The following is a 14,696-nucleotide window of genomic DNA, read 5'->3' as shown; positions in this document are numbered from 1 at the left end:
ACATGCGCAGATTCTCACCTTCCACCTCGTGCGTGGGTCCTCGGGCTTGGTGGCAGGCTCTTTTAGCTGTTGAGCCATCTCAAGGGTCCCTCCTCCCGTTTCTATTTTGTTGCCCTACTGTCTAGGAAAGCATTATCAGATAAATATCTAGTGTAAAGTGTACTTACAAGTTGCAGGTATAATTTGAAATTAAAATAATATGATTTGAGCCGGGCGGTAGTGGCGCACGCCTTTAATCCCAGCACTTGGGAGGCAGAGGCAGAAGCAGGCAGATTTCCGAGTTCGAGGCCAGCCTGGTCTACAAACTGAGTTCCAGGACAGCCAGAGCTATACAGAGAAACCCTGTCTCAAAAAACAAAAAACAAACCTGTCTCAACAAACCAAAATAAAATAAAATAAATAATATGATTTATTTTATGTTCATTGTTGTTTTGCCTGCATGCATGTCTGTGTGAAGGTGTTGGATCCCCGGAATTAGAGTTATAGGTCCTCGTGAGCTGCCATGTGAGTGCTGGGAACTGAATATGGGTTTTCTGCAAGAGCAGCCTATGTTCTTGACTGCAGAACTGTAAATTAAAAAAAAAAAAAATTTTTTTAATGATGTCTTTTAAATGCTTTAATCTCCCTTGTAGCCACCACCTATCAGAAGTAGTGGGAAAGAAAACATACGGGGGAAGTAGACCTGCTTAGAAAGCTTCTTTGGAACAACTCTTGTCTGTGTTGTCTGAAAATGGACAGTTTAGTTCGCAGGTTAACAGCAGTAGCTCCCTCCACTTGCGAATACTTTATGGATATATCGGTAGCCCAGTTCAGTAGAGTCCTGATAGCAAACACAAATCACTGCCTAGCAGAGACAGCCAGGCATCAGGCTTAGCTCTTGTCAGTAAGAGGGACAGGAACGAACATCAGGAAAAGTTTTTGGCTGTGTCTCTCTCTCAGGGAAATGAAGATCAAAGAAGACATGGAACCTACAAGTGTTGTATAGCTAGTTCTATAAACAAGCCACGCTCAGCCTCGGCCGCCCAAGTCCTATTTATACCCTCCAAACAGCACATGTCTTCTACAGATCTTGTCTCAACATGTGTCTTGTCTTGTCTTAGCATGTGTCTTGCTTTAACACATGTGTCAGTCTTAGCTGACATCATTTTGTCAATCAGCCCGAATCCACAGAAACGACAAGAAACTATAACACACCACCAGAATTTTTTTGGTGCCTTTCTATCTATAGAATCCCAGCAAATGTAGCTCAACTATGTAACCTATATATGTGCATTGTTAATAAAAAATATTTTATCACCTGTCCTTTTATATGTTTCTTAATAAAATATCTTTTCTCTTGTGTCTACTTCAACAAAATGTTCTTTTATGAGTCCGTCTTAGCCTTTTACACCTATGTTCACTTTAATGAAATGTTCTTTTATGTGTTTGCCTCGACAAAACACCATCTAACCGACTTTCAAAGAACCCTTAAGGTTTTGCTTCACTGAGCCATTTCTCCAGCCCCATAATTTGAAATTTAATAATAGCTACATTTGAAAAATCAAAACAAAGGAAACAATTTTTTTTATATTTTATTTAGCCTGGCATATCAAAATACTATCATTCCAGAATAGTATTAAGCAGTGAGGGCTTGGTTTTGCTCTTTGAAACAGTTTCAAATTGTAGCCTAGGTTAGGCTCAAACTCACAATGATCCTGCTACTTTTGCCTTCCAAGTAATTACAGGCAGGAGCCCCAGTGCAGCTATCTAGTTACTGCTAGGTTACACTGGGATTTGGAGTATTGGGTTTTCATTGTTGTTGATTCGCTTTGAGACAGGGTTTCATTGTGAGTACCTGGCTGGCCCGGAACTCCCAGAGAACTGATTATCTGACTTCTCAATTAATTGTGTGCGTGACTAGCTTTGGTACAATCTGTGATGTCTGTATTTGATACTCTTTATGTCTCTCTTGGGGTACACACTTTTCCAGTGCTCCATAGTCACTGTGGCATCTGGTCACCAATGCAGGCCATACTGATACAGGGGAAAGTGGAGTCCCTTCTTAGTTTCATTTTGTTTGTTTATTTGTTTAAGATTTATTTATTTAATGTATGTGAGTACACTGTCGATGTATTCAGACACACCAGAAGAGGGCATCGGATCCTATTATAGATGGTTGTGAACCACCATGTGGTTGCTGGGATTTGAACTCAGGACCTCTGGGAAAGCAGTCAGTGCTCTTAACCACTGAGCCATCTCGCCAGCCCATCTTAGTTTCATTAATAAAAGAATTTAAGACTAGGCTCAAAGGAGAGCACACAATAAATTCTTTTAGAGTTTTGGAAAACTCTGAGCAAGAGGTTAAAGCACAGCAGCTGCCCAACAAGGATGGAGGAGAGAAAGGAAAAAGCCATTTAAGCTGGCCTGGAGAGCAGTCATGTGACCAACGGACATCTATGGCAGGGAGGGAAACTTTAGCATAAGCCCAACAGGCTGGAGCAAACGCTCAGAGGGTTAAGAAAAGTGTGCTTAGAAAAAGATAAAGATAAATAAATAAGGAGGCTGGAGAGATGCCCCAGTAGTGGCTTATTCAGAAGTCCTGAGTTCCATTCCCAGGAACCACAACCATTTGTAATGGAATTTAATGCCCTATTGTCTGATGCTCTCTTCTGTCATGCAGGCACATGTGCAAACAGAGCACTCATTTACATACATAAATAGATTTTTAAAAATAAATAAACAAAAGGAAAAGTTACAAATTTCAGAAAACCAGGTCGACTTAAGACCCTTGCAGAGGTGGTTACAGTCTGTAACCCAGGGCACCCTGGGATGGACTTGGTTTAGAGTAAGCCCGCCTCCCTAGGGGGTGGTCCTTTAGCCGAAGGGATTGAACCAGCTGGACTGGAATTGTGAGCCTCCACTGAAGCTGGAGACTCAGTTTTCTTGACCCAGAGTTGAGTGTGTGCTTTTCCTACTCTTATGGTCTGGCTGACCCAGTGTGCAGTGCAAGAGGGCTGAACCCACCGGGCAGTCCATCGCCAACAGATGCCTCCCGCAGCTCAGGCACTAGAGAGGAAATTTGTGGTACATTTTTTTTTTCTTGGTACCTTCACAGGGAGTGAACCATTTCCTTGGGAATAAACCATTCCCTTGTGGTTCTAATTTACTTTGATTAAAAAAAAAAAAAAGCTGGGCTTGGTGGTAATCCTGTAATCCAGAGGCCAGTGACCGTCACATTCCACACTTAGCTCACCAGGGAGGGGGCCCATTAATCTTTATTCCTCATTGGAATGAATTTTTTTTTTTTTGTAAATGGCTTCCCCATATAGTCAAGATTTCCAGTACTCTGTAGACTCTTCACTTTTTTACCCTTGGTGTTAGCTAGTTGTATTCTCTCTCTCTCTCTCTCCCCCTCCCCCCCTCTCCCTCTCTCTTTTTCTTGGTTATTTTTCCCAGAGGACTGTCAACACTGTTAAATCCTTTCTAAAGAAATGAAATAAAAATCCCAGCACTCTGGAGGCAGAGGCCGGCAGACTCTGTGAGTTCCAGGCCAGCCTGGTCCACAGAATGAGTTCCAGTACAGCCAGGTTTACACAGAAACCTTATCACTAAAAACCGAAAGAAGAAAAGAAGGAAAACTGTAGACGCTGTAGAAAAGTCCATAGTCAAGGTTACAAATCTCGTTAAAATTTCCGGTCCCGGTCTCTTAGTATTTTTCTGCTGGTCTGTTGAGGGCGGGGAGTAAACCTCTGACTCTTAATTTGTGGATTCCTGTGGTTGTGTGTGTGTGTCTTCTTCCCCCACCCCTTCAGCTGTGGTGTTTTGCATGCCAATTCGAAGCCTTTCTCCTGGTAAAGCGGTCCCTTTATTTAGAAGGAGCTTCCTTTGTGTTTGTGATGCGTTTTCCCCCTCATATTTAAATGGCTCCGCCAGCGCCAGTCTCTTTGCTTGCCTCTGCCCTCCATCCGGTTACTATCCCTCCTTTACAAACACCCCTTTCGTATTTACTTTGTGCAAACTGCACCAGCTGGGCAATTTCCTGCAGGTTCTTTTTTTTTTTTTTTTTTTTAATTGGCCCCAGTATTAGTTCCCTACGTTTACTGAGTCACAGAACATTTGAACTTAAATCATGTGTTTATTTTTCTCTCTTCTTGCTTGGTTGCTTTTCTTGGTGTTTCTAACCTTGGCAACTTGTATTCTTAATTTATCGGATTTTTTTATTTTGCTCCGGGGTGTGTGTAAGGATATTAGCATACTTGAACTCCGCTCGCCCGAGTTACTCTGCCTCTTGTTAATTTCCCACCTTTTTTGGTGGGGGGTGGGGTGGGGAACGCGGTTTCTGCCTTTTTTTTTTTTTTTTTTTTTTTGCCACCAGGGTTTTCATCGTCTCTTCCTCATTGCATCAGACCTCAGACCCCTCTGTCCTCCGCCCCACCCCCCCAGACTTCCCTGCGCCCTGCTTGTCTATCTGGTTCTTGGGTTGGAATTCCCCTTAGGGGTAGGGGAATTTCTAGGGTCTGTATTCGTAAATATCTTCATTGTACGTTTGTTCTTAGTAGATATTTCCATGGAATATTAGAGTTCTCGAATGATGGTAATTTTCTCTGGGGACAGGGTCATGTCATCCCCTGCCTTCTGGCTTCCTTTGCACTTGATTAAAAAAAAAAAAAAAAGATCAGGTGCCAATGTAACATTATTTTTCTCTTTTTTTTCTTCGCCAGACATCGGTGCTTAGAGTTTATTCTAAGAATAGGGAACCCCAGAATGCTTCTAAGCACTGAGTGACTCGGTCGGGTCTGGTGGTAGAAAGCGCACTGGATCACTGGGCCCCGTGGGGGAGGGGATTGTTGCTAAGAATCCAGGCTGTGGAGGTGGTGATGTTGAGGGGGAAGCCCTGAGTCACCTCCAGAAGGTCAGAGCAGCAGGAATTAGGAGGAAATGGGAGGAGTTGGGGACGACTCGGACCTGTCCGCCACAATGCCGAAAACTGAAAAGGCTTGGTGCTGGCTCCGGGGTGAGGACTTTTTCCTTCCACATTTAGTTGAGGCAAACGGTTAGCAAACCAAGGGCGAGGTGGAAAACCACTGGAGTCCAGGCTGTGGTGGGATCTGCAGACGGCAAAAGTGGGTCTCCACCTGCGACGAGGTGTTAGCAGCGCCTAGCCTGGTCCCTCTGGGAAGGATGCGCGCGGTGCGTTTTCGCATCACCTACTAAGACTGGTTTGGGTTGATGGGTGGAAGCGTGCTTGGAGCAGGGGACTCAGAGGCACCTGTTCAGGCCTGCCTAGACTACGTACTCCGGGTGGAAAGCTTTGCTGTCTGTCCCTCCTGCCCTGCGGACCCGGCCGGACCTTGTCTCCTTTGTAGGAAAGGAAACTGGCTGTCCTAGAATTCACTGTGTAGAACACAGTGGCCTCGAACTCAGTGATATGCCTAGCTCTACCTCCCGAGTGCTGGGATTAAAGGCATAAAGTACTACCTCCCACTTTAAAGGTTTTGTCTTATTTCTGAATACTTATGTGTATGAGTGGTTGTTAGTCTGCGTGTATGTATGTGCACGCTGCGCATGAGTTTATCAGAGGATAGTATGGAATTCCATGGAGCCACAGTTGTGAACCATAATGTGGGAGGTGGGAACCAACTTCAGGTCCTCTGAAAGAGCAGAAGTGCTATCTTTCCAACCTCTGTTTCAATTTATTTATTTAAGACAGGGTTTTACATAGCTAAGGTTGGCCTTGAACTCCTGATCTTCCTGCCTCAGCTGTCCAAATACTGAGATTACTTGCTTGCTATTCTCAGCTTCAAGGCCACTTCATTTCGGACCTTCCCAGTCTTTAGGGGGACTTGGGAAGACTGATCATGTCCAGCCCAGAAGCTCAACTGAGAGATGGGATGGACCTTAGACAGCCAGGAGCATCAGACCTGCTGCCAGCTGCCCAATTTGGTCAGCAGGCGGGGTTAAGGAGTAGGGCGTGGCTCCGGCAGCGAGGGGGCGGAGCTGACCCTCTGGGCGCTTTCAGAGGCACGCGCGCGCGCACCCGCTCTCTGGCGCTGGGGAAAACGTTGCGCAGGTTCAAAAATGGAACGTCGGCGGCGTGAGGGAACACTAGGGGGTGTGCGCGCGTGCGCGTGCGCGCCCGGACGAGCCTGACGGGGTCCCCGCCGTCCCGAGCATCGCGCGCAGCCGCCGCGGCCCCGCAGCTCCACCCCCGGCCCAGCCCGGTCCGGTCCTGGGCCCACTCGCCCGCCGCCCCGCATGGAGCTGTCAGCCATAGGCGAGCAGGTGTTTGCGGTGGAGAGCATCCGGAAGAAGCGCGTGCGGAAGGTGAGGCTGCTCGGGGGCGGCTCCCGGGACGGGGCCAGGTTGCCTCCCGCTCCCCAGCACCGCCCACTCCAGGTTGGGCAGAGCAGAAAGTGGTGCAGGGGTGACCTGGGGACCCTGGGCTGCCTGGCGGGTCTCCACATCCAGTTCCTCACTTTCCCCGCCACTATGTAGGGCCAGTAGAGTTAAAGTTGTTGCCCTCAGATGTTGGTGCATCCGAGGCCACCTGGGATGGAGATGAAGATAGGACTAGAGATCCTGAACTTTCGAGGAGACTAAAGCTCAAGTTGATGAAGCAACTTGCCAGTGTGTTAAGAGTCAAAGTGAGTCTCGAACTCGGCTCTCTGGATATTTAGCACCAAGTCCTTTGAAGTTGGCCGCAGAGCTTTAGGAAAGTCTCCTGTGGCCTCTGAAGTTTTCTTATTGGACTTTGACCTTCCCGATCCCAACACCCCCCCCCCCCCCCCCCCCCCCCCCCTCCCCCCCCCCCCCCCCCCCCCCCCCCCCCCCCCCCCCGGCACACCTTTCTTCTCCGCTCCCATTCCTCCCCTCCCCCAACCTTCCAGCTGGGTGCTGCTGCTCTGAAGCCTGGGCCACTGTTGTTGGGGCATCCTCGAAGCTCCTCCCACCTCTGCCAAGGCCTTACACTTACACACACACACCCTTAGATTTAAGGAGGTGGTTTTGCCGCGCTTAGGACCGCACACCTCAACCTGCAGTTTCCTGTCCAGACCTCAAGTCTGCGATCTTTGTGCACGTGCTTGCTGATGGGCTCTTCCCAGAGTGAACTTGGAGCTGGCCATATGCAATGAAAAGAGTTCCTGTCCTGGATCTAAGGGAGGGTCCCCTTTCCTTTTCTCCCTGCCATCTGTTTCGGAGGCTCCTGGCAGCCACCTTTTTTCCATTTGGCTTAAGTGCAGGCATGAGAGTGTCTGCTGTGTAGCATCCTCAGCACGGGTTTGGGTGGGCCCAAGGTAGGTGGCTTGGATCTATTGATTAGGGCTGCTTTCTTTCCTTGCCATTTCGCGGTACTAGACGGAAGCGGGTGTAGACATCATCTCCTCTAACAAGGAACAGAGGTGGGTCAGACAGGGGACTCATTCGCTCAACTCAGCACTTCCAAATCTCTACCGAGGCGGCAGTGCACTCTAGAGCTCAAGGCTCCCTCTTCTCTCTCAGAACTGGCTTTCTGGCAGAGGACGAGGATGCAGGATGAACGAAGGATGCAGGAGGAAGGAAAGGTGGATGCCTTTGGTGGACAAAGGCTTTTAATAAAGAGCTGTCCACTGCGTGGTGCTGGGGGGGGGGGACGACTCTTTGGCAAGGTGGATCAGAGAAGAGGAACTCAAAGCTCTCCCATGTTGATATTTCATCCAGTGCACGGTGCTGGATGAGACACTTAAAGACCCCTTTCCCTTGAGGCTCCAATTTCTAACAAGTGGAGGGCCTGCTGGGCTGCCTCTACCTGAGGCTTTTTTTTTTTTTTTTTGAAAGTGAGGAATCACGGTTCTGGCATGGTGGTCCTTCAGCCACCCCACAAGGCTCTACATGCACAGTCCCATGTGGTCTCAGTTTCTCTAGGATTCCAGGGATGTCTGGGACCAGATAATACTCCCGTGGGGCAGCAAGGAGGCCTGTAGGGATGTCGCATGGTAGCCAGAGTTTTTTTTGGGGGGTGTTGACTCCAGGTTGACAGTCTTGAGGTTCACAGATTGGTGATACTGTGTTGTGGCAGAGGGTCCTATCGTCCCGCAGGTGGTGGTAGAGTATGTATGTCTCACCCTATCTCCTTTCTTTTTTTTCACAGGGCAAAGTTGAATATCTGGTGAAGTGGAAAGGATGGCCCCCCAAGTAAGAGTCCTTTGTGTGTCCCCTGTCTGTCATCCTCTCACCAGGCTGGCCCTAGCTCCTGTTGCTTTTTTTATAGCAAGCATTCCTCAGTCACCAGCTTTTCTAGGCCTTAACCACCCCCCCGCCCCCCCACCCCCACCCCCGGTAAGGGGTGGCCTCCTTATCCCCTCATCCTGCTCCCTTGCTGGCCATGAGGCAAAGGCCCCCCCAGCATCTTGGCTTCCGAAATGGCTGCAAGCCAAGGAAGGGGAAGAGGTCCCCATGTGGGGCAGGTTCAGTGTTAGGTGAGAGGGGAACCTTGGGCAGTGGCTCCCCAGTCCTCACTGCATTCAGGGTAGGGAAAGGTAGAGCCTGGGTCATCTTGGGTTTGGATGGTGCTCCCTTGCCTACCGAGTAAGTTACCTTTTTTTTTTTTTTTCTTTTTAAATTAAAGAAGCTGTGATTCTGAGCTTTTCAGGCGAAGAAACAGAGTCAAAGACAATGAGCAACTTTCCTTGGGTCACACAGCAAGGGGAGGCAGAGCAGAGCCTGCTCATTTCCAGGCTTCTCTGAATTTCCAGTAGTCTCTCCTAATGTTGTGGGCTAGAGAGCTAGGTTTTGATACACAGCACAGCCGGTGGGCCTCTGGTGCTGAGACCTAACCAGGAGTCTCTCGCTAACCAGTCACCTCTAGGCAGAGAGTTGCTGCCGGTGAGGACAGGCTAGATATAGAACCTCTCTCTTGGCTTGTGAGTGATCTGCCCTGCCTCCTGGACAACCCCTCTGCTTTCCTGATGGCTCTGACAACCTCTGGACAGGACTTTCTTCTTCTGTCTGTATGTGGGAGGGGTGGAGGTGGAGGGCTGGCCTTGTGATTGGGTCCTGAGATAGCATGGAGGGAGGGAGGAATGATGGGAAGAGGGGAAGACAGCTCTCAAGTGCCTCACTTTCCCCCTCTGTAAAAAGGGCTTCAGTGGCCCAGGCCTTCACTTCACTCCCAGGTGACCTGGGTATTGGTTCAGGGTGGACTGCAGGCAGGCATCCAGGCGCTGTACCTGATGACTGACAGGCACAGCACACGTTGTCTACCCTTCCCCCTCCCCCACCTTCCATTCCCAAATGCCCCTCCATTGGTCACTAGTGGTCAGTGTCCTCAGAGGGGTTCAGCTGCGCTATCTTCGTTCATCTGCAGCTGACCATGTCGACAGCTTCCCTGAGGAGAACGGGAGCTAGTGCCTTGATAGCCCTCCTGTTTGTGTCTGCTCAGAGCCACTTGACTAGATCATCTGAGAATGACACCTTCTCTCCCCTTTGCTGCAGAACTTAAGGCCTGGCTGTCCTGTGGCCACCTGGAAGCCCTTGGGCAAAGTCCTCTGCCTCTGTTTGCAAGTCTTCAGATACTGAACCCCCAAAGCATCTCCTAGAGCCAATTGTTCTGGGGGTTGGACTATGAGATAGTACAGTGGTGGGGTGGGGTGGGGTGGGGCATAAACCCTGCTTTCCTTTTGGAAGTAAAGATTCTAAAGTAGGAGCTTAAAAGTTTGCTTGGGAAAATACTACCTTATAAGGGGGAAACTGAGGCTCAGAGAGAAAGAGATCATTACAGGACCATAACTGCCAACCCCCACAGCACAGCACCCAAGCCACCTGTGGGAGGCAGGTCAAACTGCCAGGGTGCCCCACCTTACTGGGAGAGCAGTTGAGCCAAGGATAATAAGGCCAGGATCTCTGATCATCAGCTGGTTTTCAGGGAAACTGGCTTGGAACAGAGGCTAAGAGAGTGGGGGGTGGGTGTAGCCTCGTCTTGGACCAGGATGATATCCTCCCATTTTGTAACTACTCCTCATGGCTGGATAAGGAAGTACTATTGACAAGAAGGCACCCTAGCCTGGCCGCTGCAGAGCCATTCTGTTCCTGCTCATTTTCTCCCCAGCAAAAGGCAACAACAGCCTCCCTCCCCTTCCCAAGTGAATGTGGTAGAGGGAAACTCTTGGATCTTTAGGGCGGGGGGTGGGGGGGCATCAGGCAGAGGGTGTTAACTTCAGGTGCTCTGTTTGCCTCAGAGACCCTTGAGTACTCTCATGTTTGCCTCTCCCCGCCCTGCACCCTGCAGCTCCCCCCATGTCGGAGTCCCTCATTCTTATCTTGCATAAATATAGCTCCATCTTTTCAGAAAGACTGCTCATTGGCACTTGAATGACGATACCGGTTTACATCAGTATCCCGGCATGAGCCAGGTGTCACCACTTTTCAGATGGGGTACAGAAACTCAAATGAGATCCTGGCCTACCCTGGAGAAACACGGCCCGCACCACCAAAGAGGCCCTTAGTGTGTCTTGATGTTAGCTTTTCTGGTACCAGGCTATCTTGCCTCCTTATGAACTTTGGTTATAATTGACAAGCTGTGACCCAAGGCAAAACCCTAACTTTTCACTCTTCCTTCATTTCCTCGTATTGAAATGAAGCCCTCTAGGAATTACTAATGCACCCAGGTATAGGCAGCGAGGTACAGAGCAGCGGTGCCTCCTCTCAAGGCCCAGAAGCCTGGTTTAGCCCTGGTAGCCATACCATGCTCCTTGGATTTTATAATGTGCCCTACTCAAGTATTGCGAGTCACAGCATAACACATCGAATCTTAACAACTCAAAGCGAAGGGGATTGCAGGGAGACCCGCTCTAGAATGAGGATCAGCAGTTGGGGCGGTTGAAACTGGAGTCATGGAGCTGCCACCGGGCCGGCCTTGCGCCACGCGGCCCCAGCTAGCCCGGTTTCTGTTTACAACACGGCAGGCCCCTCCCCCACCCAGCAACGGCCGGCGGGGACCCAGCGACCTGTCTTGCTGGGGTGTCGCGACCCCACCCCAATCGCCTGACTCTAGCTCGCGGGTACTGCGTAGCTGGGTCGGGTGCAGTAGTAGAGCTTGTTTACCAGGCTGGGGCAGTGCGGGGGCGGGGCCACGGTCACGTGGTCGTGTTTATCTCCAGCAGGCAGTCCTGCTCCGCCCAGATAGGTTTTTAGAGATGTGGGTTTGCACCCTCACTCTGCTTGAATGCGCAAGCGCCGTGCTCTCTGTAAGTCAGATATTTGCAGCGGCATTTTGCATCAAGTTTTGGGCCTCTCTTCAAGACCTTGCTGTTTTACTTGGCCTCCGGGGCTGGTGGCCTCCCACCTCCTTCTGACCCACAGCTTCCTCTCTTCTGCCAAGGGACTTGATTCTAGGATCCTGGCCCCTCTCTAATGTGGTTTCACAGCTTGCCGGGCTTAAAGACCCGAAATCTAGGCAGCGATCCTAGCCCGGCAGGTGACCTTGGGCAGGTTGATTCAGCCCTGTGCCTCTTTTCAGCTTGTAACTGGCGTGATTCTTTAGGAACCTACCTTTGTGAAATACATGGGGGTTGGGGGGTGCACTAGGTGTGGCGGACTGTGGAGGCAGTTGTTTTTAGATGAATGAATTAAGGTGTAGAGAAGGGTAGGGACATGCCAGGAAACACCTAGCTGCTGCGACAGTAAGACCGGGTCTGGGGGTGGGCAGGTAGCAAGCAGAATGCATGAGCGCCACCTGTCCTGGTGGGCGGGCAGGCAGCTCAGTAGCTTTCCCCGAACCTGGGCTCTGAAAGGCAGCAGGCCCTGGATTGTTGCAGTTGTAGTTGCATTGGGCCTGTTCAGCAAGGGCCAGTTGGGAAGGGAAACCACAGAAACCTGGCTCTTGTGGAGAGTTAGTGGGTAGCTGTTGAACCAGAAGAGGAGATTGTGTCCTGGGCTGGTGATGCTTATTGCTGAACTCCTAGAGGCAGCCCACGGTCCTGCGTGCCCACTGAGTAGTAACCCGGAGGGAAGGAGGAAGACTTCGTTCTGTGCCTGGCGGCTTTCCTTTCTCCCCGGTCCCGTGTCCCAGAGCTCTTACAGTGCCTCTGCCTCCTTTCTCCTTGCTGAGAGCCCTCCCACCCAGTTGTCTGCTTTCTCCAGGAAGACCTTGGCCTGATTCACAGAATATGACTGGCTTTGGGTTCAAAAGATTCATGTAGCACTGGACAGGTGGATCTCTGACTTTGAGGCCAGCCTAGTCTCCAGAGTGAGTTCCAGGATAGCCAGGGCTACACAGAAAAAAAAAAACCTGTCTTGGGGGGAAAAATACATATATATGTGTGTGTGTGTATACATATACATATGTGATATACTTTGTATATGTATCTTTATATTTCATCATGAATTCGTATTTTATACCTTATGTATCCTTCATATATGTATTTGTATTTTATTCCTTGATAATTTCATGTATGTATAATGTATTCTTTTTCTAATAATAGTGTCTTTCTTTTTTTTTAATGAGTACATTGTTCACACACACACCAGAAGAGGACTTCAGATCCCATTACAGATGATTTTGAGTCACCATGTGGTTGCTGGGAATTGAACTTGAGACCTCTGGTCGAGCAGTCGGTGCTCTTTATCCCAGAGGCATTTCTAGCCCCGTGTATAACATGTTATAAGATGTGAATGTTTACATCTTGTTACGCATGTGAATCATTTTGCTTGCATGTTTGTGTTCACCACCCAAGTGCCTCAGAGGCCAGGGGAAGGTATGAGATCCCCTAAAAGTGGAGTTGTGAATGGTTGTGAGCTACCTACTGTGTGGTCGCTGCAAATGGACTCAGGTCCTTTGTAAGATCAGTAAGTGCTCTTACCTGTTGATCCATCTCTCCAGCCCCTAAATGTGGCCATATTTACCCCATATTCCTTTTTTGTTTTGCTGTTTGTTTTGTTTTTCATGATAGGGTTTCAGAGTGTAGCCCTGGCTGTCCTGGAACTCACTCTGTAAACTAGGCTGGTCTCGAACTCACAGAGCTCCACCTGCCTCTGCCTCCCAAGTCCTGGAATTAAGGATATGTGCGTGTACATGTGTGAGGGAGCATGTGTGTCTCCCTGTGGAAGTTAAAGGATAACTTGCTTCTCTCTGCCTAGTAGGTACCAGGGATCAAAGTCAGCTTGTCAGGTGGGGCAGCAATCGCCTTTACCTCCTGAGCCACACGTCCAACCCTCAGCTCCTTTTAGAAAATATGAGCCGGGCGTGGTGGCGCACGCCTTTAATACCAGCACTCGGGAGGCAGAGGCAGGCGGATTTCTGAGTTCGAGGCCAGCCTGGTCTATAAAGTGAGTGCCAGGACAGCCAGGGCTACACAGAAAAACCNGCCAGCCTGGTCTATAAAGTGAGTGCCAGGACAGCCAGGGCTACACAGAAAAACCCTGTCTCGAAAAACCAAAAAAAAAAAAAAAAAAAAGAAAGAAAGAAAGAAAATATGATTTGGGGCTGGAGGAATGGTTAAGGGCATTGGCTACTCTTTTGGAGGACCAGGGTTCAATTCCCAGCACCCACATGGCGGCTCACTCCAGTTCCAGAGGATCTGGTGCCTTTCACAGACATATATGCAGGCAAAACACCAATGCACATAAAATAAAAGATCTTTTTAAAAAAATACATGGTTTATCATTATTATTACTACTACTACTACGATTTTTTTCTGTATGTGTGTGGTTATGTACACATGAGTGCCAGTGCCCGGAGACCAGAAGAGGAAGCTGGACCCTCTGGAGCCAGGTGATACCTGTGAGCTGCCTGTCCTGGTGCTGAGAACTGAACTCCTGATTTCTGTAAGAGCAGCGTGTGTTCTTGGCTGCTGAGCCGTCTTTCCAACCCCAACATTTTAAAAATTAGCTTACCGATGAGTGGATTTTTCGGAAGGCTTTTCATACATTCATAGTTGTGACTGAGCGAGCTCCCCCCCCCCAATTCCCTGCTCTCACCTCCACCTAAACCTTTCACCCCTGGCCTTCCAGTCTACTCTAATGCCACCTGTGTCCTGGCCGTCCCCTCCCCCTTCAAAGTCTTTCCCCCTCATGAGACTCCTAGTTTCCCGACCTCTACAGATGCTGCAGATTAACGCAAGTCCAGTGCAGCTGAAGCGAGGCCGCATCTCCGAGGAAGCAGGTGCGGTCTGTCTTTCTGGGCCTGGATTCTTCATCCAGTCTTAACATTTTTCCACTTCCATCCATTTTCTTGTGAATTTTGTCACGTGTTCTTCCACGGAGTCTGTGACACAGCTCACGAGTCTGTGACACAGCTCACGGTCTCTTCATCACCTGTGAACACTTAGGCTGGCTCGGGTGCCCAGCCACAATGAGCAGAGTGGAGATCTTAGCTGTGCAAGTACCTCTGAGTGGTCTTTTCAGTACAGCCTAGGAGTGTATAGTTGAGGCCTTGGCTTTTTTTGTTGAGACAGGGACTCACTATGTAGTCTGGCGTGCCTGGAACTCACTTTGTAGACCAGCAAACCCTGGCATACATACATCCATTTTTGTTACAATTTTATATTTGTAGCTATAATTGATACAGTTTTCCCTCCTATTGCTTTAAATTTTTATCCATTTTTTGTTCTTTTTTTTCCCCACCCCCCTTCCCCCCCAGACAGGGTTTCTCTGTATAGCTCTGCCTGTCCTGGAATTCACTCTGTAGACGCACAGGCACAGCTAATAAATAAATCTTAAAAAAAAAAAAAAAAAAAAAAAAA

General features: G+C 49.2%; 1 protein-coding gene across 6 annotated transcripts in view; it reads left to right on the top strand.

Moving 5' to 3' along the window:
- The first annotated feature begins 5,995 nt into the window (after positions 1–5,995).
- The window catches only part of Cbx7 (chromobox 7), a 17,331-nt gene continuing 8,630 nt past the window's right edge, over positions 5,996–14,696 (top strand). For 5 of the 6 annotated variants that reach the window (XR_003834972.1, XM_029469938.1, XM_029469940.1 and 2 more), the window contains exons 1-2: positions 5,996–6,303; positions 8,108–8,151. Coding sequence is in view for 4 of the 6 variants with exons in the window: in XM_029469938.1 (XP_029325798.1) it covers positions 6,235–6,303; positions 8,108–8,151 (113 nt within the window). In the remaining 2 variants the exon portion in view is untranslated. Of the gene's footprint in view, positions 6,304–8,107; positions 8,152–13,682; positions 14,117–14,696 lie in introns of those variants that run through there. The other variant, XM_029469943.1, reaches the window with a different exon arrangement.

Source organism: Mus caroli, chromosome 15 (genome assembly GCF_900094665.2).
Source record: "Mus caroli chromosome 15, CAROLI_EIJ_v1.1, whole genome shotgun sequence".
Taxonomy (NCBI): domain Eukaryota; kingdom Metazoa; phylum Chordata; class Mammalia; order Rodentia; family Muridae; genus Mus; species Mus caroli.
Note: the sequence above shows the minus strand (reverse complement) of the source record. Positions and strands in the feature narration are given on the sequence as shown.